A 26840-nucleotide genomic window follows, 5' to 3' on the forward strand; every position below is an offset into this window, starting at 1 on the left:
TTCAGCATATTTAATCTGCTGTTTCAACTAGCCAATGTTTTCAAATTTCAGCTATTACAATTTTTACTTTTAGATACTCTCTTGGTTATTTTTCAAATCTACCTGGCCAATTTTAGAGTCCTAGTCATATTTTTATTCTTTTAACATATTAAACACACATTTTATATTCTGTAACCATTTATTCCAATACCTACAGTCTTTGCACTTCTAATTCTGTTTTAACTTCTTTCTTGACTCTAATTCAAGGTGGCTTGTCTATTCATGTGTTTTATTTTTTTGATATTGAGCATATGTTCTTTGAAACTTTATTTATGGGACTTCTTTCAGACTTGCTCTTAAGATATATTCCTCCAGGGAGTATCTATAGGTATTTCTGCCAGATTTCTAGGACATTAAAATCACAGCACCAGTTAAATACATATTTGTAACTTGGCATTTATGTGGCCACAGGTGGTGTTAAGTCTGGCTCAAAAACTGTGTGTGAGTTGGCTTTTGGCAAATAACTCTTCAATTAGATTTTTCTGCCTCCATTCAGAGCTAAAGCCAGGACAGACAAGTTTCCTTCTCAGAATGTGGATAGTTTTTCTCGATTGCTTCCTGTAGTTATTAATTTCTGGGATTTCTGGTTTAAAAGACATAAATCTTTTAGGTCTTTGTTTGAGCTCTAGTCCTTGTCCCCATTTCAATGGGCATCTGATAAAAACAAGTTCTAGCCCAAGATCAGTGGGTTACTATTGGGATCCTTCAGCTTTAGTCCTCACTTCCTTCTTGGCTGCCTGCTTTTTCATTAGTTTGGGCCTCTGATTTCTGTGCAATCTCAGCCAAGCATTTACATTTTTTAAACAAGTATTTTCCCGGTACTTTAAATATTTGGGGAATGGGTTTTTTTTTTAGGATATCCCCTCTGTCAAAAATACTAGAAACAAATCATTAAGGAAATCTTTTTATTTTTTTTATTTTTTTAAATTTTTTATTTATTTATTTTTTTCCCCCAAAGCCCCAGTAGATAGTTGTATGTCATAGTTGCACAGCCTTCTAGTTGCTGTATGTGGGACGCAGCCCCAACATGGCCAGGGAAGCGATGCGTCGGTGCGCACCCGGGATCCAAACCCGGGCCGCCAGCAGCGGAGTGCAGAGTGCATGCACTTAACCACTATGCCATGGGGCCGGCCCTCATTAAGGAAATCTTAAAGAAATTTGGGAGAAAGTTGGGAGTGACAATTTTCCTGTAAAATACATATAAATTTAATCACTTTCAGAAGTTAGAAGTTACCAGTTAAAATCATAGAATATTTATTAGCTGTATGAATTCACGGATTATAATTGTTTCTATAGAGGTAAGTTATTAATTTTGTAGCATATCAATTACATATTCTGCTGATTATATATGCGCCCTAATTGTCATCTAATTAATATGTTTTAATAGACAAGTTCTTAATGTTTCTTCTTATTGTGTTTTTGACAAAAGCTGTGGAGATGAATAGATGTACATTAATGTATTATCCTACAATGTAATGGAATTGCAATATTTTAGACTTCAAATCACAAGTGGTTAGCTATTGCTCAATAATTAAAGTTCAGTAGTAGTCCATGTCCTGTGGCTGACCACACATGAAAGCTTTTTATATTTCAATATGTAAGAGGCTTCTGATGGAGAAATCTACACAATGGGAAAACCTGCCCGGGAGTGTAAGTAGGAAATGGAGATTTCATTGGTTGGTGCATTAATAAGTGGATGAAGGTATTTCCTGACATTACAACTATGTTTACATGTTGCAACCATCCAGAAAATTTAGCAACAATTTTTAACTTTGTGCATTATTTGGCCAGTATCTACAGTCCTCTATGATATGCCTCAAACTTATTTCCACTACTTTCCTTCAGTCACCCTGCATCATCCTCCCCACCAATAGTCTAGTTTTTATCCATCACCACACATATGTGTCCTTTTAACACTTTCACCCAGCCCCCCACCCTCTTCCCCCCTGGTAATGGCTAATTTGTTCTCTTTATGCATGTGTTTGTTTACCTTCCACATATGAGTGAAATCATATGGTATTTGTCTTTCTCTGTCTGGCTTATTTCACTTAACATAATATCCTCAAGGTCCATACATATTGTTGCAAATGGGATGTTCTTGTCTGTTTTATGACTGAGTAGTATTCCATTGTGTATCTATCTATCTATCTATCTATCTATCTATCTATCTATCTATCTTTCTATCTATCTATACCACATCTTCTTTATCCATTCATCCGTTGATGGGCATTTGGGTTGCTTCTACTGTTGGCTATTGTGAATAATGCTGCAATGAACATAGGGGTGAATGAATCTCTTTGGATTGTTGATTTTACGTTCTTTGGATAAATACCCAGTAGTGGGGTAGCTGGATTGTATGGAATTTCTACTTTTCACTTTTTGAGGAATCTCCATACTGTTTTCCATAGTGGCTGCCCCAGTTTGCATTGCCACCAGCAGTGTATGAGTGTTCCTTTTTCTCCACATCCTCTCCAACACTTGTTATTCTTTGTCGTGTTAATTATAGCCATTCTGACAGGTGTAAGGTGATATCTCATTGTAGTTTTGATTTGCATTTCCCTAATGATTAGTGATGTTGAACATCTTTTCATGTGCCTGTTGGCCATCTGTGTATCTTCTTTGGAAAAACGTCTGTTCATATCCTCTGCCCATTTTTTGATCGTGTTGTTTGTTTTTTGTTGTTGAGTTGTATGAATACTTTACATATTTTGGAAATTCACCCCTTATTGGATATATGATTTGAAAATATTTTCTCTCAGTTGGTGGGTTGTCTTTTCATTTTGTTCATGGTTTCCTTTGCCCTGCAGAAGTTTTTTAGTGTGAAATAGTACCATTTGTTTATTTTTTCTTTTGTTTCCCTTGCCTGAGTAGACACGGTATTCGAAAAGATGCTGCTAAGAGCAATTCAAAGAAGATTTAATATCTATCCTTCTCAAACTATTCCAAAAACTTGAAGAAGACAGAACACTTTCTAATTCATTCTATGAAGCCAACATTACCTCGATACCAAAAACAGACAAGGACAACACAATGAAAGAAAATTATAGGCCAATATTGCTGATGAACACAGATGCAAAAATCCTCAAAAAGTATTGGCAAATCAAATACAGCAATACACTAAAAGGATCATACACCACTTTCAAGTGGGATTTATACCAGGGATACAGGGATGGTTCAACATCCACAAATCAATCAATGTCATACACCACATTAACAAAATGAGATATAAAAATCACATGATCATCTCAATAGATGCAGAGAAAGCATTTGACAAGATCCAATATCCATTTATGATAAAAACTCTCAATAAAATTGGTAAAGAAGGAAAGTACCTCAAAATAATAAAGGCTGTATATGACAAACTCATAGCCAACACCATACTTAATGGTGAACAACTGAAAGCCATCCTTCCGAGAAGAGGAACAAGACAAGTGTGGCCACTCTCACCACTCCTATTCAATATAGTACTGGAGGTTTTGGCCAGAGCAGTTAAGCAAGAAAAAGAAATAAAACAGATCCAAGTTGGAAAGGAAGAAGTAAAATGGTCACTATTTGCAGATGACATGATTTTATATATAGAAAACTCTAAAGAATCCACCAGAAAACTATTAGAAATAATCAACAACTATAGCAAAGTTGCAGGGTACAAAATCAACATACAAAAATCAGTTGCATTTCTATACGCTAATAATGAACTAGCAGAAAGAGAAGTCAAGAGTACAACCTCATTTACCATCAGAACAAAAAGAATAAAATATCTAGGAATAAATTTAACCGAGGAGGTGAAACACCTATACACTGAAAACTATAAGACATTACTGAAAGAAATTGAAGCAGACATAAAGAAATGGAATGATATTCCATGCTCATGCATTGGAAGAATAAACATAGTTAAAATGTCCGTATTACCTAAAGCAATCCACAGATTCAATGCAATCCCAATCAGAATCCCAATGACATTCTTCACAGAAATAGAACAAAGAATCCTAAAATTTATTGGAACAACAAAAGACCCCGAATAAGCCAAAGCAATCTTGAGAAAAAAGAACAAAGCTGGAGGCATCACAATCCCTGACTTTAAAATATACTACAAAGCTATAGTCGTCAAAACAGCATGGTATTGGCACAAAAACAGACAGATCAATGGAACAGAATTGAAAGCCCAGAAATAAAGCCACACATTTATAAACAGCTAATCTTCAACAACAGATCCAAGAAGATACAATGGAGAAAGGAAAGTCTCTTCAATAAACAGTGCTGGGAAAACTGGTCAGCCACATGCAAAAGAATGAAAGTAGACCATTATCTTACCCCATATACAAAAATTAACTCAAAATGGAGTAAAGACTTGAATGTAAGACTTGAAACCATAAAACTCCTAGAAGAAGATATAGGCAGCACACTCTTTGACATCGGTCTTATCAGCATCTTTTTGAAGGTTATTTTTAGATGGTCAAGGAATATGTTTGGCATGGAAAAAACACCATAATCTAAAGATCTTAAATAATTTTATAAAGAATGAGTTAAGAGAGATTAGTATGGATGGAATCTAGAAAAGAGACAACCAAAGAGCAAAGATTGTTTACGCATTCATTCATTCCTCCATTCAGGAAGTATTTCTTGATCACTTACAATGTGCCAGACACTGTGCTAGGCATGAAGATGCATATTCCCCTTGCCTTCTAGAAGAAATCAAACAAAGGCAAACATCAAATTATAATTTAATCTGTGAAGGAAATACATCCTGATGTAAAGGTAAAAGGAAAATTTTGTAGAAAGAAAGAGAAAGAAGTAAGAAAGGATGGAAAGAAAAGGAAGGAAGGAAGGAAAGGGAAGGAAGGAAGGAAAGAAAGAAGGAAGGAAGGCAGGAAGGAAGAGATATTCATACTGTGAGTTAAAGCCAGGAAAGAGACTAGCATAGGAAGCTCAATAACAAGAGTGTTTGAAGTAGAAAAATCATGATATAAGAAACAGCTTATGTGACTGGGGCATAGTGGGGAAAAGGGAGACTAGTAAAAAGTGAAGCTAAGGACATTGTCGATGAAAAATCACTCAGAGCCTTGTCAGTTGTGAAGAGGAATGTGGATTTTAATCTGTTGCAATGGAAAGGCATTGAAACATTTTAGGAATAAAAGTGGCATCATCTGATTTACTGAAACACGCAAACAAAAAACCCTTAAAAGTCACAGTGGAGGATTAATCAAGGGGAATAAGAAAGCAAGTAGGAGGAACAATTAGGAGGCTGTTGCTGAGATCCATATGAGAAAATTTGTAGTCTGGACAAGGAAATGGAGATAAATTATTGGATATTTCTATGACTATTCCAAAAAGAGAGGTTCCTGATCAGCTAACATGATTATTGTACATAGTCTGTTCAGTAGCTAGATCCCTATACAAAAAATAAATTCACTAGGCTCACATACTTGGTGATAATATCTATCACTGCTATAGGATTAATTCACTTCTACCTGATTTGTACTGAACAAGTGACTTTCTGATTGATTCTGTTAGCCTTCCCAGAGAGTGTTAATTCAAAGATGTGAATATTCTAATTACTCCAAAAGTGACATTACTTTTTGTAACTTTCTAAACTGGCATTTTGAAGTATACATAAGCTTTTGATGAGATGGTTAGAATGAACCAACTGTACTGAATCTGATCAACTCTCAGTAAACTATTAGTAACTCCATACTGCCTTGATTGCAAAAAAGTAAATGTCTTTTACTACATAGCAAATCATTTTAGCAATATGTATACAATATTATATGCTTTAGATCATTGGTAATAACAACAGAACATATGAAAAAATCTTATCATTAGATTGAAATTGATCTACTTTTCTGTAGCTGAGGCAATATTTGTATATTTTTAGACAATAGTGCAAATATGCCATTAAAGATAGCTCTATGTTAGTAGACAAAATACTAGACAATGAGCCAGAAGCACCAAATTCAAGTTTGGTATCTTTAGCTTGCTGAATATGAGTGCTTGTATGTTCATTTAACCACTTAGGACTACAATTACTTCCTTTGTAAAAGGAAAATATTAAATATAATGAAGATTAATATTTCATTAAGCTCTAAAGTACCATGTCTTGTATAACGTGAAATATGATCCATTAGTACAAGAAAGAAATAATAAAATGCCACAAGGTGAAGGGCAGAGATTTGGCCGTGTCAGAATCCAGCTTAATTTTACATGAATGGGCTAGTCAGTTAGTCATCAACCATAGAATGGTCTTTTTTCCAAAAACACATTCATTTACCCACCCATCCAATCAGAATCATCATTCTCAAAAGAGTAAAATATATAAGAATAGCTATCACAAATATGTAGATGCATGAAATTCATTTGACCTTATAGGAATTAAAAACAAACAACATAAAAATCTATAGACAAGAAGCCCTGGAAAATTATTCATCAAATGTTAACTAAGGCACTACAACCCACTCTTTGATTAATGTCTAATTTATTTAATCAAAGTTAATCTAGTACCCAATGCACTGTAACAAGTTCATGAATTTACTAATTCTTTAAAAAATATATGTTGTGTTTCTAATATTATCATTAATGCATTCAACAAATATTGAGTATCTACTATATGCTAGGTGCTATGCTAAATAATGGCCATTATCCTCACTCTAGTGGAAAAGTCAAACAAATGAATGAGGAGGATGATAGTGTGTCATAAATAATTTAAAGGAAATAATCATGGTGTTGTGAAAAGTGAGTAATATTGGGATTCCAGGCATCCTTTTATATGATATTTATATCCAAGAAACTGATTAACTAGATATATACTAATTTGATATAGTATTCCTATGCTTTCATGTCAATGATGAGATGAAATAGCTAAAATTATTCTGCCTTTTAAGCCATCATGTAACATAACTATCCAGATTAATGTAAATACAGAACTTTAAATATTATCTATTAATTTGCTCACTTAAGTAAACATTTATTAGTTGTCTCCTTTGGCTAGAGAATGAACCTCACGGGTCATTTAATTCAATTCCTTCAATAAACATATATTTTTTAAGGATATACTAAGATATTTTTAAAAGTGGATTACTTTTCCAGAGATACCCAGTTAGTTAGTGGTGAAACAAGACAATGAATCCAGGTCTTCTTGAAATATAGAAAGTTTTGTTTTTTGATTATGTGTGGTTTTTAAAACAATTACTGCTATTCAAAGAATGACAGCTGAAAAGCATTTGTACTTAGCTTTCAAGAGATTCATTGAAAAACTGAGTTAATTAAAATCGTATGAAGCTTCTCAGGATGCAAATATTTATGGGCAGAATCAATGATATTCCTTGTGAGACTTCTGAAAGTTTGTGATTTAAATCAGAAAAACAAGATGTGAAAAGAGACAGGTATAGTAATAACATATGGAAATAAATTCAACAATTCTTTATTTTCACTGAATTTAAATAGGCTTGTCTACTAAAGAGTAAAGAGAAAAGAGATTTTTTTCACTGTGTCATCATTTGAGAGGGTTGGAAGTTAGTGACTTATACTCTTCCAGTTAAGTAGAGAATTACAGGATAATTGATATGTCAATTGCCGTTGGAATTTAATTAAGGAGAAAACATTTGTGAGAAAGAGTAAGAAGACGTTCTTGGCATGTAGTTTAGTCATTAAGAAAATTAAGAGATTAAAGTAGGGCTTTCAGAATAAATATCTGAGGGAGTTTTGGGGGAAAGTTAAGATTCAAGGAATGAAGATTTTGATCCTGGTTGATAGTAAATAAAAACCATTATACGGATCTAATAGCATAAGTTTTAATTTTTAAAATTTCCATTAAATAAAAATACACACACACACTTTTCCTTTCCAGTCTTCCAATCCAAGTCCCCATGTAACTGGTCATGGGGAGGGTATGGAAAGATAGATGATAGAAAAAGAGATGTACCACAGGACCTAGCTGTCTTGCTCACTTGAATTTACTGTTAAGATATGGAAAATGTGCAAGAAGAAAGTGGTGGGTGGCATTATGTCTCTAGTAGCCATGTCTTTAGTTTCCCATCTTTATCTTTTTAGAACTCTTATTATGACTGAAGGAAACTCAACTTACTCTAGTCAACAACGCTTCCCAGCCAGAAGCTGGCCAGGGTTATGAGAGAATTCTAGAAGCAGCTGATTCTCCTGTTCCTCTGGTACCCAAGGAGGGTACTCTTCTCTAGCTCTTTCCAAGGGTCTGGGTTTACTGTTGACATTTCTATGTTATTCCATTTCGATGTAGGGTCAAAGATACGGAGTCACATCCCAAAAGACCTTTCATTACTAAATTGTGCCTTTTCCCGGAAGGGAACAAAAGAGGGTCCCTCCAGCGCGATTCTAGTACCTAATCCGCAAAAGCCGCTGACTCTTCCAGTTCTCAGCTCTGAGGCTTCCTTCCCGCAACTCCCTCCAGTCGCGGTTTAGGCTCTGCATCAGTCACTCGCTGCTTTTTTTTTTTTTTTTTTAAAGGGTGAAGTGCTAAGCACCGCCTACCGTCATGAATAGCCTGTCACTCTGTCCCTCTGTGCGGTCGTGATTGGCGGGCAAGACAGTGTCGTTGACCCCGCCCCCGCTTCCCTTTGCCGCGCTAGCTGTCTCGGATTTTATCCAAAGGTGGAGAGTGGTATTCGGGCGGGCGGCGCTTGGAGCAGGTGAAGAAGCATCGGCGTTCCGGCTGTTACTTCTGTTCTTTCTCCAGTCGTGGGTCTGAGTCAGGAAAGGACAAGCATTCTTCCTTTTGCCGCTAGAGCTCCAGTGAACTGTTGCCCAGGACCTAGGCACTTCAGACATTTCATCTCACCCCTTATTCCAATTTCACTGTATAAATCATCTTCACATTGGTAACCCTGTGAATTTCCCTTCTGCTCAATGCTCAGAGAAGGGGTCAAACGGGAATTTCACGTGTTTGGAGGAGAGGGTCTCTGCAGACTGCAGGGAGCTGTCTAAGGTGCTGAAGCTTTCCAGGCGTTTGTCTCCATCACCACACGGAGTTAGATCGCACGTTTTCATTCTTGGATTTCTCCTTCCCCATGCCTTGGATAAGACTAATTTCAGGATCGTGAATATCTCTTCGGATCATGGCCCACGTGAGACATTTTCGGACATTAGTTTCGGGATTTTACTTCTGGGAAGCAGCACTGCTACTCAGGTGAGTCCACTTGTATTTAACAGAGACCTCATTAAAGCCTGTGTATTAGGCTGCAACCACTTGTTATTGATGAACCCAAGAATGCAATTCGAAATTGATTTGTTACAAGTATCTCTTTAATCGTATTGTCTTCTGTCTAAAACTCTCTACAGTCTATTTATTGAGACCACTGAAAACATGTAACTTTGCTCCATTTTCACGAATTAGTGCATTTTAGTACCAGCATCTTATATTATTTTCAGCTGAGAATTACCCTAGAAAAATTATTTCCAAAGCCTAGATTTTCTTTCTCAAATTGCTTTTAGAGTTTTCTTTTTCGAAGTGAATTATAAATTCTGGGTGTTACTTTCTTTTGAAAGTTACAAAACATTTAGTAATTAGAAATGGAACATTACTAACATTTTAAAAGGCAAAAAATCTAGAACATAAGAATTTACTGATCAGAGAAATTCTAAAGATTGTTTATATATTCAGAAGTTAAGTTAAATAAATAAAAAAAAATGCCTTGAAAGTACTATTGTCTAATGAGCTTAGTTCAGGTAATACATGGAAGCAAAATCATAAATAAATCATTAGGTATGTTCTATGTCAAGAATAATCTTTTTGGAGAAAGTAATATTATAAGAAACCTATTGAAGAATAAAATTGTTCTATGACATGTCATTTCCTTATCATGTCCAGTCATATTTGGTAGGCTTTCTTTCTTTTTTTCTTTTTAATTAATTTAAAGAGAAGAAAGCCTAGGCAAAAGATCAGATAATTTAATCCTTATTATTAATCAAACAACGTATAAGCAAGATTCTGCTCATACAGGTTTTTGAACCACCAATATAAATTTTATTTTACTATTACAATTACCTTAAGATTTCCATTTGTTATGGCTCACAATCTTTTCAAGAGGATTGAAATCAAATAATTAGAATAATTTATGTGTATATTGATCTCTATTTGAAGTATGTAAATATTCTTTTCTGGGTTGCTATGTCAATTTTTCATCTTTAGGCACCTTAGAAAAACACAGCGTATCTCATAAAAGCTACCCTTACAGAAAGTCATATTATTTTGATATACCTGTAGGAACAGGAACTAGTTGTGAAGGTTATTACATTTCTGAAATTATTGATTTTTTCTGGAGGGGTTGAACCATTATAAACCAGAATATTTTCAGTGAAAAATATTTTAATATGACTTAGTAAATTTTTGTAACTTTACAAAAATTGTCACAAATTTTATATGTAGTGATCAAAGCAAAGAGTGTAGAGCTTTTACAGTTATGAAAATTTCATGAAAAAAGATTACAAAATTCATGTTATAAGAGAATGATCATTTTACTATAATTATTTCTTAGTATCTTAGATGGTAATATGCATCTTTATTTTTTTAAAGAAATCAAGATAGCTTAGTTGATAGATACCTAGATTTAGGAATTTTAACATCAGTAACTAAAACATTTCGGTCAATGAAGTCAAATTTGTATAATGGCAATTCATCATGATGTTTGTTATAATATATTCTTAGACATATAATATAATCTTAGAGAATATAATCTTCACCACTAGATCTTCTGATTTTTGTCTAGTTTCATTGAAATTCACAAAAATTTTATTTCAAATTGATGATGGTGATTATAAGAATTTATCTTCATTAATATTAAATAATTTTAGTTAAAAATACTTTTTATAAAGAATCCAAAAATGTAATCACTTAAAAAACACGTACCCAATATAGAAGTTTGTGAGATAGATATATTCTTCATCAAGTTTTTCCTTCTTCTTTTGTAAACTGAATAAAATTTTTCTCTATCTTAGACTAGTCTTAGATGAGAGTAACTCATTGCTTAATGAAGAATTGTAATCATATGTAAAAAAATTAAATATTTTTATTTTTAATGATGACCCTTGAAAGACAATTTTCTATAGTAAAGAAAGTGAATCTCCCGCTCCTGGAAATATTTTGTAAAATAAACGTCTTTATGAAAACTATTCTTTATTCACTAAGTCTGTTTGTGATGTATCGACCAAAAAGGAAATATGTAAAGGAAAAGATAAATACAAAAAGTATTTAGTATTAATTCATAAATATATCTTTTTAATTTAAAAATATTATTTTCAGGGCAATTTGGAGGCAAGAACAACAATCAGAAACTATAGATATGTAAAACTAAATAAGTTACTAGTACAAGCTTTTTTTCATAGGTTTTAAAGATTTTAAAAATTTTTATTGAGATATAACATACACACAGGAATGTGCACAAATAAGATTCCATATAAAGTTTCACAAAGGTAACACACCCATGTAAAGAGACCATGGATCAAAAAGTAGAATTGTCAATATCACGGAACTACTCACCCCCCGCCCCCCTACACACACACTATGTTCTTTTCCAGGCACTACTTTGCCCAAAGATAATCACTATCCTGACTTATACAACAATAAATCGATTTTTCTTGCTTTTGAACTTTAAGTACTCATTTTAGTCTGCTTTATTTTTATGAATATTATGTTTATGTGATTTACCCATATTGTTGCATGTAGCAATAGCTTGTTTATTCTCATTGTTATATGGTATTCCACTATATGAAGACATCACAATTTATCCATTGTCCTGTTGAGGGATGTTTGGGTATTTTTTAGACTTTGGCTTGTGCTGCTATGAACATCCCTGAACATGTCTTTTTGTGAATACATGTGAATACGTGCATTAGGAGATTATATGAATTGGGTCAAAGACTTTCTCTGGGAGAGGAATTGCTGGATCATGGGTGGGTACTAGTATGTTTAGCTTTAGTAGAGACTGCAAGTTTTCCAAAGGAGTTGTGCCTATGTACACTCCTATTAGCAATGTATGAGAGTTCCTGTTGCTAGTACAAAATTTGATCAGTGCAATATTATCATAAACACTTCTAGCATTTTCTTAGACTATTATTGAGAGCCTGCAGATGATATTTTAGTTCTTTTATCTTGACATAATCTCTACTTTTAAGTAAGTGAGTTTTATTAAGGCAAAAGAGCAGAATAAAAACATTTACTACTGTGATACAATTAGAAGTATTCATTATCAGAATACGTCAGGGATTACATTTGTTATACAAATGTAATTTTTAAAAGGGAATTATTAAACATAAGTGAGAAAATTGCATAAACAGACAGAAGGAATCTGATTTTCCAAGTAGTGAAGTTTTTAAAAGTTTCACACTTTGCTCAGATATTGCTGTTTTTTGTTTTGTTTTGTTTTGTTTTGTATTGTTTTGTTTTGTGAGGAAGATTGGCCCTGGGCTAACATCTGTGCCCATTTTCCTCTACTTTACATGGGACGCCGCCACAGCATGGCTTGACAAGCGGTGCGTCAGTCTGTTCCTGGGATCAGAACCTGTGAACCCCAGGCCGCTGAAGCAGAGTGCGCAAACTTACCTGCTGTGGCACTGGGCCTGCCCCCAGATATGGCTGTTTTTTGAAACAATTCTCCCATGACTTTTGATTTCTAATTCTCATATTAATAAAAGGAAGAACAAAACACCAGTGTTCAGCTTTTGTTTGAAATGCTAAGTGAGGATTATGAACAGCTTGCAGAACAAATTCCAAAAGCAGGAGAACAAAATGTTTTGTTTAAATTGATTATTTTCATAACATACAATTTTATTTTTCATCTTTACAGTTTGATAAGAACACAGACTTGCTACCTAGTAAATTATGGTACATTGTGTCAAAAACTGAATGTGTGAATTCGAGACTTCATGATAATGACAAATAAAATGTTTTCTTGGTTTACTTCAAAGCCTAAGAAAAACATTTTGGCATAGAATTTCTGGGTTTTGCTTTTGGTATGTTTTGGAGGATGGGGAAAATCCTTTTTAATGTTGGCTCTATTTTCTTATGCAAGATATTGAAGAAAAATGTACTTCAAGGAGTAAACTTTTACTATCATGATGATTTCTTATATGCAGGTACAGTAGCAGAATTCTATATAGTTTTTTTTTTAATTATGCTACACATAATATATGCTTCTTCCATTTGTATCTATAAATAAGCATACATTTTCCCAAGTATAGAAGGATTATGGTCCAGGTCTCTAGTCAATGCCTTGGGTATTTTGTCCTGCAGATTCAGAAAACAGCTTGCAAAATATTTCCTCTTCTGTATAATTTTTCTCTCCCTTAACCACGCAACTATGTACTGAGGCAAGTCAGTCAACAAATATATGTTTAATGTATAATGTTGAGCAATTCAACAAGATTTCTTCACCAAATTCTGTACACAGCTTTTTGTGCTAGGTATAATGTGGCTATGGATGATTGGGAAACTACCACCTTTCCCATTATGGAACTTAGAATCCAGCAGGGAAGGGAATACAAAGGGCCAAGTAACAAAAGAAAAACACAAACAGCAATGTTCTAGGGAATGTGAGATAAGGAAGCGATCCAGAAGGCTTGGTGCTTGTGTTGGATCTTGTAAGATGCTTGTTGGGCAGAAATGAGACATAAAGAAAATAGTCTAGGCAAAAGGAATGCTATGGGCATATAGTAAGCTTGGGGAATGATGATGGTCAAATTCAGTTGAAGGAATTCCAATTCGTGGTTTTAAATCATATTCTACTAGCAACAACAATTGACCTGGCTACAGTGATCAACCTGCAGAAATATGGAGTGACAGCTTCCTTTCACAATGAAATATTGACAAAATTTAGAAGCAAATAATTTAATTATTACTCGATAGTTGTCATTAGAGGAATAGTGTTATAAATTGGCTCAAAATATCTCTATAAATCCCTCTCTTTCAGAGGTAGAGTTTACCTTAAAATTACAATTAATCATAAGATTGCTAACATAATTAGTAAGAGTAAGAACTATGCAAACAAACAACAATGACATAACTACAAGAAGAAAAGGATAATCTGCTTGTTTTAGAATTTGGGGACCATGTTTGAACTTTTCATCAAAATCTGGTCTCTTTAAAGAAAGAAAACCAGGTAGAGGATTTAGATTGTTGGAAGAAAAGAGGAACTTGGTTTGGGGTGTTTTGAGTTTGAGAAGCTAGCAGTAGATCTTGGTATGCTATTATTTGGGAATGCAGAGACAATGCTTGAACTGTAGATTTTCCAGTCAAAGTGTTATGAAGGTGATCAGACTGTGTGCAAAGAAGAAAGAATAGAGAAAATATTTATATGTAATCAGGGTAAAAATTCCTCAAAATTCCTATTTGGAATGGGGTACAGAGAAGTATGCAGAGAGCCCTGAGCTAAACTGTGGGACTGATCATAACCAACTCACAAAGTCACAGATTTACCATAGTTTTATACTGTCGACCCCAAGGACCTGCTCTTATCAATAGCATATATGTTTCCATCACTTTTCTATGGATGCTTCCAATGCTCTGATTTCAACTAATCTCATAATCTAGTCCACAATCACAGATAACATATTTTACCTACTTAAGTTTTCTCAGGATATTTTTAGAGAATTATTTTGGAGAAGGTACATCTTTTACTTTTCCTTACTTCATGAAGCATATATAGCGGATCTCCCACCAAAGCTGTCTCTTACCCTTCTTCATATGATTATCATCATACTTGGGTTAACAATATTGTTGAAAATAAGTTCATGTTTAGATAAATGTCTGTGTGGAAACGTGGGTTGTTTTTCTTTCTCCGCGAGGAGAATGGTATAGCTGTAGCTTTGTCTTGCTTGAGGGGGTGGGCCGGGAGGAGAGACCTTCAGAGAACTGGTTCTGGAGTGAAGGCAGGAATACCAAGACAAGACCAACTGTTTAGCAACAAAGAGAAAGTGTGTGTATAGAATGAGCTGTTCAGCCACAGAAAACGAAGCTTTCTAATAGCTGCATGGCAACCACACACATTTTAAGGAAACAGAGTTTGAAATCCTCAGATGTTGTCAGAAGAGAAAACAATGGTAAAAAAGAAGCAGCTCCATGATAGTGCATTTCTGAAATTCTTTTGGGATTTCCATACTAGAGATGCTTTTTAGGAGAGAGTATTACCAGTACCTCTCAGACAGTTCAGTGCACAGAAGCAGCAACCTCTGTGGTACAATTAGGAATAGCATAAAATCTAAAGATTATTAATGTCCTCTTGAGATAGTTTATTGAATGGAATAACTTCCAATGCAAATGATTAAGAATTCTATATGAGTGTATACAAACATTTGCCACAAGCAATAAGGAATTATGGCTAGACTCAGATATTTCTGATACTATTATACAACCATTGCTGACACAGAGTGATTGGGCTTACATTAGAGGTAACTGGTCCACCCAACATTTTACCTAAATTTGAGGGTCTCTCAAAAATATCTCTAACAGGTGGTCATCCCATCAACTTTAAAATTTCCAGCAATAAGGACCTCTCTACCTCAAAAGAAAATATTTATCAAATGATTTTAATCAATAAAAACTAAAATGTCATTCTATTTTCTCCTAGCTAAACTGACCTCCGTTTTCCTATATGTACCCCAAAAATATTTGTCTCTGTATTTTTTGCTTATTTTTTATGCTTTGCTCTCCACTTAAAATGACCCTCCTGCTCGTGGAAAGTATGGTTGTATTTGAGGCATGGTTTGAACTGATAATCTTTTCCATACAGTTGTTCTATGCATGAAACTTAGATGCTCCAGTTTCAGAGTGTCTGTAGCATTCTACCTGAATCTCTGTATAACTTTATGAAAATTTATGGGGAAATGACTACATCCCAGGCAGTGAACAAAGTACTGGGGAAACACAACCTCAACTTTTAACAATATCCCATTGTAAAGGGGAGAACATGTGACATAACTTGCAAATGTGTATTTTAGATTTTCATGCAAGTCTTCTCTCTCTTTCTTAACTGTAAGTCCCACCATGATAGGATTGTTTCTGATCTTTGTTTTACCTCTTTAATATTTAATTCAATGTCATACATGGAGTAGATGCTCAATAAACAATAAATAGGCAGTAAGATGGTATCTGCCTGTCTGTCAAATCTGTCTATCTATCTATGAATTTAGATTTGACTTTATATAAATCGTGCTATTACTTGGAGCAAAAAGAGAGTCTTGTGTTCAAGAGCTCATAAAAGATAAAGGATCAAACAAATCTCCTCAGAAGATGTTACCTACTTTGAGAAGAGATTGTAAAACAGATATAAACTGGCAACATCTAGTAGAAAAGTAATGGGTTTGCTTCTCCTGAGCACCATGTGAAATTGAAATCTGTGTGTATAATGCGTTATTTCTCAAACTTTTGTCCCCATTATTGCCTCTTAAGGAGACTTTTAAAGATATTTTTAGACTTTTTTTCTAACTGACCCCATGAAATTGTAATACCCCAGTAAACTGTACATTTGCTCATGTATGGTATATATATCTTTGCTTTATACATAAAAAGAATAAGATTTTTCACCCCAAGATAAAACTTTTGCCCACCCCCCTTGGGGTGGATGTCACTCTTGTTGAGAGTGCATGGTGTAATGGCTGCTGCTTATTTCATGATGCTGCTTAGACTAGACTTGTATAGTTTTACCATTTGGCGTCATGACCTAGAAATAAAGCAATAAAGCAAGTATTTATTTGTTTTGGATTTTATTAGGGCTTTGCAGCTTTGTAAAATAAACAAATAGTGGGCATCATTTATCTATTGACACCCTTTAAGATAAGTGAATCCTAAAAGCATTAGAGAACCCTAACAACATCTTTTTCCATAAATACATATGGTTCCCAGAAGTCATCAGGCTTCCCATCAATAAATTTCAAATTACTACTGCCCCTACTAACATCACTATTAAAGGACTTTCATAATTTCATACAACTATCTTTTAAAAATAATGTTGGAGATTTTATCATTTAAAGTTTATTTTTCTATGATTTAGACTCTGTTGACTTTGTTTTTGATGTTCAATAAATGGAAAAGTTCACACTCCTTTTTAAAGTTAAATTTATAGTTGTGATAAAATAGGATCTCAACAGTTAGTACTGATGTTAGCTCTGGATATTCTCCAATTCAGGGGGTAAAGAATATGTATAAAAAGCTAAGATTAATGTTACTAATGAAAATAAAAACTGATTGGCAGAAAATTGTGGTAACAAGTAAAATGCTACTAACACAAAAGAAAGTAGGAGTGATGATTAACGTGAGCAAATCATCAGAAAATAGTGTTTGCCTTGTTGTTATTTTGGTTCAGACTGGCCATTCAATACTGCAGGTGGGGACTTGGGAGAAGATAAGTGATTTGAACCTCAATGAAATGACCATTCAAATGCCCTCCATCAAATGATTGGGGGGAAACCGTGATTTCCATCTGTCTGGCTAATTTCTACTCAGCTCACTTCATCTTCTCTAATCTCTCCCACGTCTAGGTGGGGATGCCTCCTGCATGCTTCCAGGCACCCCATGCCTTTATTATTGCCCGTATCGCAGGGGTGTGGTAATTGCCTGAGTACTGCCTCTAGTTCATACTGTGGAGTCCTTGAGGGACAGTAACATATTTCCAGTTCTATCTCTAGGGTTTAAGAGAGTCTAGCACACTGAAAAGGCTCACCAATTTCTGGAATGAAGCATTGTTTTTTTTCCAAAAGCAGACGGACAATTTCAAATAAGTAATTCTCTCTAGGCATAACTAAAAATACTGTGCTCTCTTTCTCCGCTTCCAGCATTCAGGAGGAAATTGAGTGAGGGATTTGGTGCCTCATTTTTTCTTTATTACTAATTTTATTTGTCTGTGGTAATATATGTACCCACTTGCCTCTTATCTCTCTTTTCTTTTACAGGAAAATTTCTTAAAAAAATCTTCTACATTTTTCCATTTCCTCACTACCCACCTCACTTGTTCCTATTTGGCATCTGCCCCACCTCTGTGAAATGAAGCAGTACTGTGCTCCCGTGTTGTGATAGCTTCTTCTCTTTCAAACATTGGGAAAATGAAAATAACACTTCATATAATAATGGCTGGAATAAATAACTATTAAATAAATGTATATAAAAATGTACATACACATAAAATATATCTTTAAATTGACATATAATTTTTAATTATCTCCTTTTTATAAGATCTCTGTACTGGAAAGAGAAGATGTAATTAAATGACCATCCTAAATAATAATCAAATAGATAATGCATATTCTCAAGGCATAATATTTGAATTTCTATTATTGTATCTATCACAGTTCTGGGATCAGAATCACTGAAAGGTTTCCAATTCCCTAGATAAGTTGAGAACCATTGATATCACAGAATATTTGTTTTTGTCTTTTAATCTGTTTATTCACATAAATTTAATGCTTTAGGCCCCAGAATCTCTATAAAGGGTGGTTGAATGATGATTTTTTTTTTTTTACTGGCAATTATTGAAAATGTAGTCATGAATAACTACCAAAAACAGTAATAATTATAAATATTGAGAACTTCTTTTCTGGAATGAATTCTTTATAAAGACAAAGGGAATTTAAATGGTCCTTAAGCAGTTGACGAATTTTAGTGGGCAGAAAAGAGGGAAGGGCATTTCAGTCAAGAAAGCATTTTTAACAGAAGCAACAGGCCAGTTTCCATGTGAAATGGAGGATATGGCAAAATTCATAGTAACATTTCCACCGGGATATCTGTAAGTTTTCTTTTGTAATAAATTCAGGCTTTATGTTGCTTTAGGACTAACTTCCTAGGGAAAATCTATATGACTGTTATTGGGGGTTAGAAAACATCAGCAGATGTTTATTCAAACCTATTCAAATAATAGGTTTCTCTATTTCTAAATAAAATGTTTCATTGTTATCACGAGGGAAGAAAATATTCGGATAAGCTATTTTATATTTACTTGTTCTGTTGATGTCAATATACATGCATTTTTGTTAATTTGTATCATTTAAATGCATTTGTTCTGTGTATCAGAAGCCTGAGGGCTGAAACTTAATTATTAGTAGATTAAATAAAACAAAAACCAGAAAAGAAGAAATTTATGCCTTTTCATAGTTTTATAAACAGACAATTACATTCCTGACAAGGGAAAGAAGAATGACGTTATGTAATAAAATCTTGACCCCCAAAACTTAAAAACAATCTATCTATATAAATTACTTTCTTATTAAAAAATAATAAAATACTCTAATATGCATTAGATGATATTTTCCACCAGTTCTTAAATCATTCCTTTTTAAGAAGAAACTTACCTTCAGTCTATTAAAACACTGAGGGACCCAACTTTGTCTAGTATATCCCACTGCCTCGTCAGAATAAATGGACCTCCTGTGTCCTTAACTTGTCTCTTGTTTTATTTATTGGGAAGAATAGAGGTAGCAGGGGATTATATGGATAAAACTACTACAAATCTTCCTTCTGCTTTATATTGTTTCTTAGTAACAACCTTTAAAAGTTTTGACGCTTTAAAAGGTTATGAAATCTCTTTTTTTTTCTTTAAATCTCTGAAATTTAAGGTATCTCTTTCTTCCTGCAAATCTTAAGTAGAGTGAGAATCATCAAAGATACTGACTCTGTAGGCCTCAGTTGTTGCCTTCTGAGACTATAGTATAGAATTAGGTTTTATGTGTAGCCTAAATATTTCCCCCTAAATAATAACGTGTGAACGGAAAATTTGGCTCTACTTCAAAAGGTCAAAGTGTATAACATTCTCTGTGTGTATATGTACAGTTATCATATATGTCAACTTATAACAAAGATTACATTGGAAAAGTTTAATTTATATGAAAAAAATTCAAATTCCTAGGGCAAATGGAAATTCAAGCTGAAAAATACAGTAGTAAAAAGAAGGTGAGATTTATACCTCTAGTGGAAATAGCTAGTTTATTTTAGATATTTTCTAGGTTAACTTATCTTGCATTCTGGCTTCTCTGTGCATGCATTTGTGTGCACATGCGAGAACAAGAAGGAATTTGGAGAAAGAAAACTCAGGGTCAGGTCTCAGTTCTGTCTTTGAAGGGCTGAGTGACCTTTCTATAGACCGACTAATTGTGTTTAATATGCTACTTTAAAATGTCATGTGTAGAGCTATATCCATCTACAGAGTGCGATTTTCTTTAACTAACATAGAAATGTGATAATCTCTCTAACATAAAATATGTACTTAGCATTACAGCTGTAATTTCTCACTTCATTTAATATCAGTAGCCTTTATTCCAAAAACCTATTTTTTTCCTAAAATCCATTATACTGGTAGACGTGAGAGGTGTTGAGTGGCAGGAAAATAAACAAGGGGTGAACAGACTAACCCCTTATTGCTGTGTTCGTTCAGATTAGGTTCATTTGTAAGTGACAGAAAATACACAATAATATTGGTTTAAGAAAGATTTATTTTCTTTTCAAAAAAACAAGCTGGAAGTGAGCAGACTAAGTCTGGAATGGGAGTTTATCAATCTTTTTATCTTGTTTTGCCACACTTAACGTGGGATTTCTTCCTTGAGATCCAAGACAGATGCTCTGATTCCAGTCATCATAGCTGCTTTTCAGCCATCAAAAAAGAGGAAGAGGCTTCTCTTGAAAGGCAGTTCCAAGAAGTTAAAGATTTCCCAGTCTCTCTGGCAGCTGTGTGTGTCCGTGTGGCCAAGTTCTGACCACTAAGCTGTAAATGGAAGTGGCCTGTTTAACTTCTTGGAAGTGTATTCTGCCCTATGGAATTCAGTGTTTAATTGAAGCGAAAGGGAACTATTATAAATAGGAAAGGAGCATGATCAGTTTGTGTTTCAGAAAGATCACTAAAGAAGTAATATGGAGAACTTAGAAGAAATTATGTTGATGGTGGGGAGGGACATAACTGCATCAAGGAAAGTAGTGCATGGCTAATGCAATAGACATCCCAAAAATGGAGCGAAGGGAGCAGATGTGAGAAATGACAAAAAAACAAGACTTGTCCACTAATTGGAAGTGAGGAAAAAAGAGGGAATGGTCTAGGATAATCCTCTTATTTATACCTTTAGTAACTAGGTGAACAATAGTGTCATGACAGGAATAGAACATAAAAGAAGAGGAACGGCTATGCAGAGAAGTATTATAAGTTAAGTTGCAGATATGTATGGTAAATGTGATGCCTATGGGATAACCAGTTAATGGAAAACTTTAGCATAGAGGTGGGAGTACAAGACCTGGGAATAGATGAGATGGATGACTAGAATTCCGGGGCAGGGATTTCTGACATTTTTTATACTTGAGCACACCCAGATGTTTCATCCCATTGGGGTAAACAAACAAGGCTGGTGACTCAGAGTCACCAAGCCTGGCTCTACCTGCCCCAGCACCCTTCTCATGCACTGCAGGCTGAACTACGGATAACACAGCGCTCCTGTAGTCCACTGGGGCATGCGGGTGTGGTAAAGTCCTTCCTGTCCAAGGCATTGCCACTCAAAATGTGATCCTTTAGCCAACAGAATGACCATCCCCTGGGAGGTGGGTAGAACTGCAGACTCTGAATTCCACCGCAGACTTACCGAATCCAAATCTGCATTTTATCAAGCCCCGCAGATGCTTCGTAAGCACATTCAAGTTTGAAAAGCACTGTTTTAAGAACATCAACTTCTAAAGGATGATCAGAAGGAGAGGTACTGGCAAAAAAAAGAAAAAAATAGAAAGGAGGTATAAAAGGGAGAACTAACACAGAGTATGTCACAGAACCTAAAAGAAGAGTTTTGAAAATGAAAGAATGATCAATAATATCAAATGCCATAAAAGCAGAAAGAAATATGGAATATTACTAGTAGCCTTTTCAAATGCACTTTTGGTTCAAAATACATATACAAATATGTTAGCATAACTTTGAACGGTGAGTTAAAGAGAAAGATAAATATAGATTCCTTTTTTTCAAGAAGCTATTAGAAGGGGAAGAAATGGTGGACACAGTTGAGGTAGTTCTTGATTTATCTGTTTAGTTTTGTTTTTAAAATGAAAGAAGATTTAAGCTTGTTTATAGCCTGGAAGAAAGAAGTCAGTGGATTAGGAACTACTTAGGAAGAGGCAAGAGGCGTACAGAAGAGAAGCAGCAAGACACTGAGAAGATGGAAAAGAAGTAAAACTCTTCAATAGTAAAACTCTAGCAATAGTTGAAGGGCAGCTTTTGAACCAGAAGAGTGCTAAGTCTTTCTCTGGGACTAGATAGGAGGTTAGAATAGACGCAGAATATGGCAAGTTGTAGATATGGGGGTTGTGATTTCATAATTCAGCAGTTGAATGCTCAATTATCTCTTTGAAGCAGGAGGCGAAGTCATCAGCTGAGATAAAGATAAACAATGAAGCAGAGTTTAGGCTGATTCAACGGTCAGAAAACACAGAATAGAATCAAGTCTGCATTACGCCTAGTACCATAGCAGGGCTGTGCTGGTATTTCGCTTAGAGGAGTCAGTCCAGCCTCATTGCTGCAGACGCCTCCATCACTCTGCAGAGGAGGAAAATGAAGCCTAGAGACATGGTCTTTATTCAGACAGCAATCATTTGGGGGGCAAAGCCAGAGGTAGAACCCACATCACCTAATTCAAATTGACTACTAATTTTTCCAAACAAGCCCTGTAATGTAGGCTATTCTAAAGTAGAAAGGGAAAAGATCACATCGCTCTTTAAAAGGTGAAATATGACTCATTCAATTAGAATCATGGTAAGATTTTTTTATTAATGTTTTCATCTAAAAATATAAGAATGAGACCCACTTTCAAAATTTTACTCTTTGTTCTTACATGAATACCAAGTTCTATACATGAATACCAAGTCTGGCAACATTGGCACACATTTTACACCCCCACCTCTGAACCCCTTTCTTTTACTCTTGAAAATAACTAGCCTTTTCCTATAGACCACTGACACTAGGGATTTTGTTATGCTTGATAAAATGAAAACGTATGCTCTTACTGCCACAGAAAACAGCTTCTATAATCTAGAGAGCTTTAAAATCCTTTTGTTTCCTGGGAAACTGTAAACATTTTTCCCAAAATAGTTTAGGCATATATAAAGAAGGGAGGTGGAAAGGACAAAGAAGGAAACAGAGATGGGGCAGAGAGAGAAGAGTCAGAGAGTAACTTCAGCTGAATGTTCACTTTAAGTATAATGTTAACATCACTAACGGTATCTTGCTGACCTCTTCTCTTTCTTATTTTTAAAAAGGAATATAGTCCAATAAAAACCTTGATGTATGGTTTAATTTTCACTACGGCAAAATTGAATAACACCATACTCATTGCTATATTTACCTTTCCTTACCACTTCCAATTATAAACTCTTTTTGTTTTACTGTTTGATTCCCTCCTTCATCCTGTGCCATTTCTCTCTCTTTAAAGGAATGTAATGATAAGGCAAATGTAGGGCTTCCTGCACCACATATAGGAAAAGGTCCAATCTGTCTCGAATATGCTTACGTCAGAACACCTTCCACTGAAAGGTGACATTAATATAAACATTTGTAGTCACACAAACGAGACTATCTACCACAATCTGAATAAGTCAGTGCTCTGCTCGTTCACTATTATTTAGGAAAAGAAATTCAGTATAACTCTACTTTAACATTCTGTGTACATCTCTTTTCAGGTTCAGAGACTCCAGAGATTGGTGCTTTAAAATATCGTGCTTTTATGACCTGAATCTTATTGATTTGGGGATTTATAAAAATTCATTTCATTAGTAGGCATTGATGTAAGAACAGTTATTTGAAAATAGAAAGTAGAGAGTTCAAAATAAAGCAATACTACTTCTGCTGTATTGTTTCCATTGTAAATATAACTCAGTTAGAGTCTCAAGTAGAAGGATGATTTCTGTATCACTCATCTCTGTGTGGTGAGATTAAGGTGTTTTTTCTTATTTTTACTGTATTTATATGAATTTTTTGTACAATGTACATATATTAGATTAAAATGAAATTTATACATTGTTTTTTAAAACAAGTTTTGTGCATATTTTGAAGGTCTAAGAGGTATTTTGCGAAGTAAGATTTAGAAGAGAAATAATTCTTGATCAACACTTCCCCCATCGGTTTGATGTAATCACTTTGAAATTATCACTGGAAAAATGGTTCTGAAACCACACTCAGTGATTTTTTGATAAGATAAACTAGTTGAGGTATACTTGGAATATAAGGAACAAATGCTCTTGAATTGAACTTTGGATGATCCACCTTTATCAAATTGAACTCTAGAAATTATAGCAAAGTAGTATACTTGTGCTATTTGTTGATTTAACTCCAATGAGATTGGTTATATGACAGTCTCTGCCCTCAACACTGAAGTTCCCTGCTAGCAGAGGAGGTTATGGCATTTAAATATCACATATTAACAATGGAAACCGGTGAGTGATAGAACCCAATGGGCTATGAGAATTCAGTGGACAGGGGATCGTTTCCTGCTCCCATAAGCAAAGAAAGGCGTGTGGAGGACATGGGATTTAAGCAAAAGAATTGGTGAAATTCCCTAAAGCAAACATTCTTAAGGCACATTCTGGATTTTGAATGATTACTATCATGACTCCTAGAGTGTCCTGATCCTTTCTGACTGAAGTAAAAGTAAAGTCTACTCTTCCAAGAAGATTTCACCATCCTAACTTTGAATTTGTTGATAACCCAATGTTATTAAGTTTGTTGTCCAGGAGCACACTATACTCCAGAGTCAGATCAAATTCTCTGATAATTTTTCAATTAAAAAAAATGTTTATCAGCTGCAAAGTACTTTGTGGCTACTGGGTGTGCGTGTGTGTGTAGTGAGTGAACACAACTAGAAAAAGAAGTTTTCAAAAGACACTCTGTAGTGATTATGGTCTAGAATCAGGCTAAGGGCAGAAGTCTACTTGGATAAGTCAGAGAGAAAAGAAAGAATATCCCTTCCCAGAAGGAAGAGAGGGCAATAATATTTGAGAAACATTTTATAGTTTGTGATTCATTTTAAGAAATCAAGTACTATTTCACTGGGTTGACAAAGAAAAGGTGATACTGACAACATATTTCCCGTTGAATGTTGCTATAGGGATTCGAAAGGTAACTAGCAACTTTTGAAAAGATTATGTATTCAATTGCTGTAATAATTGGTGTATAACAACCACAAATATGTATTTATAATTTTGAATTAGATCATTATAAGCACTTAATTAAACTCAATTTCAAAGTATTTATGTTGAGTTTAATTTTACTTATTTATAATTATGTAGGTAATACATTATTATGTTTTCAGTATAAAAATCCAAATATTTCAGATAAATCAAAACTACCCCCTGGTCACTACCACTGTCTTAGTCCTCTCCTTAGAGACAATGGTTGAAATCATTTGATGTGTTTATTTCCAGATCACATTCCATATAGTTATATAAATATATGTACATATAAAGAAATACAGAGGGTTTTTTTGTAAAGAGAAAATGCTTTAATTAGAAGAGTTCCACTGTTTACATTCCACGTGTTGTCTTTCAAGGAGAGAGGTCCATTGTGAATGTGTTCTGGCCTCTCTCCATCCTCTCACTCATTCTACCCTAGAAGAGAGAAGTGGTTTGGAAGGAAAATCTGGGTAAGCATAGCCCACTGCCTTTCTTTTCTCTTTCCATTTGGGACCTTGAGTAAGGTGAGGTATGTATGCATCATTCTCGATTCAGCATTAGGAAGCCAATTTGTCCTCAGATAACAGATACTTTTCCCAATATCCGCTTTATCAGTTATAAGGTGATGTTATGATCCAAAATCCTTTACTCTTTTGAAAAAATTTCTCAAATTTTTCCATATTTTGGGGGGCGGAGAGAGGAGGCTAGTTTGGAGCCCCTTGGATCCCAAGAGTATATTAAAAATATTATTTTCTATTTGCTATTTGTTTCACTCAGTGGTATTCTTTAAGTGCTTTCTTCTTCAGAATGCACAGAATAACTTTATTTTGTTTATTGTTGTGCGAATCTAAAGTGGGATCATATTGAAGATTTTAAAAAGCAAAACGATAGCTATTTAGGTCATTTTCTTCTTCTTCTTCTTCTTTTTTTTTTTTGTGTGAGGAAGATCAGCCCTGAGCTAACATCCATGCTAATCCTCCTCTTTTTTGCTGAGGCTCTGTGCTAACGGCTCTGAGCTAACGTCTATTGCCAATCCTCCTCCTTTTTTTTTCCCCCAAAGCCCCAGTAGATAGTTGTATGTCATAGCTGCACATCCTTCTAGTTACTGTATGTGGGACGTGGCCTCAGCATGGCTGGAGAAGTGGTGTGTCAGTGCGCGCCCGGGATCCAAACCCGGGCTGCCAGTAGCGGAGTGCGCACACTTAACCACTAAGCCACGGTGCCGGCCCATCATTTTTCTATTTTAATTAATATAACCAGTAGGGCATTAAATAGTGCTGGGTCATAGGGAGGATGTCTTAATAATTTAAATATAGACCATGAAATTCCCCCTTAGAATAGCTGTATATGCTGCCCTTTAGTGTATAAATTGCATACAAAGGCAACTTTTACCCAGATATTCATCAATTCTCGATATTACCAACATTTAAAATTATGTCTATTGTAATGGTATCTAGTTTCTGTGTAAATAAGCATTTCCTGATTACTACTGAGTTTGAGTGTCCTATTTGATACTATATACTGAAGTGTATTTCCATTTTTTTTCAATGAATTGCTTGTTCATATCCTTTGCCCATTATTCCATTGGATTATCTTTTCCTAAATGATTTATTGGAGTCTCTCATATAGTTCAGATACTTATGCTTTGTTAGGTATCTACTATTTAATT

At 34.7% G+C, this 26840-nt stretch overlaps 1 protein-coding gene across 2 annotated transcripts in view; it reads left to right on the forward strand.

Annotated features, from left to right (window-relative positions):
- Positions 1–9104: 9104 nt before the first annotated feature.
- The window catches only part of GLRA3 (glycine receptor alpha 3), a 177604-nt gene continuing 159868 nt past the window's right edge, over positions 9105–26840 (forward strand). Inside the window, exon 1 of one of the 2 annotated variants that reach the window (XM_004433505.3) lies at positions 9105–9190. In XM_004433505.3, coding sequence (XP_004433562.2) covers positions 9120–9190 — 71 coding nt within the window. In that variant the 5' untranslated portion in view covers positions 9105–9119. The remainder of the gene's footprint in view (positions 9191–26840) is intronic. The other variant, XM_014789869.2, reaches the window with a different exon arrangement.

Source organism: Ceratotherium simum, chromosome 12, assembly GCF_057802395.1.
Source record: "Ceratotherium simum simum isolate JZ-2026a chromosome 12, ASM5780239v1, whole genome shotgun sequence".
In the NCBI taxonomy this organism is placed as follows: Eukaryota; Metazoa; Chordata; class Mammalia; order Perissodactyla; family Rhinocerotidae; genus Ceratotherium; species Ceratotherium simum.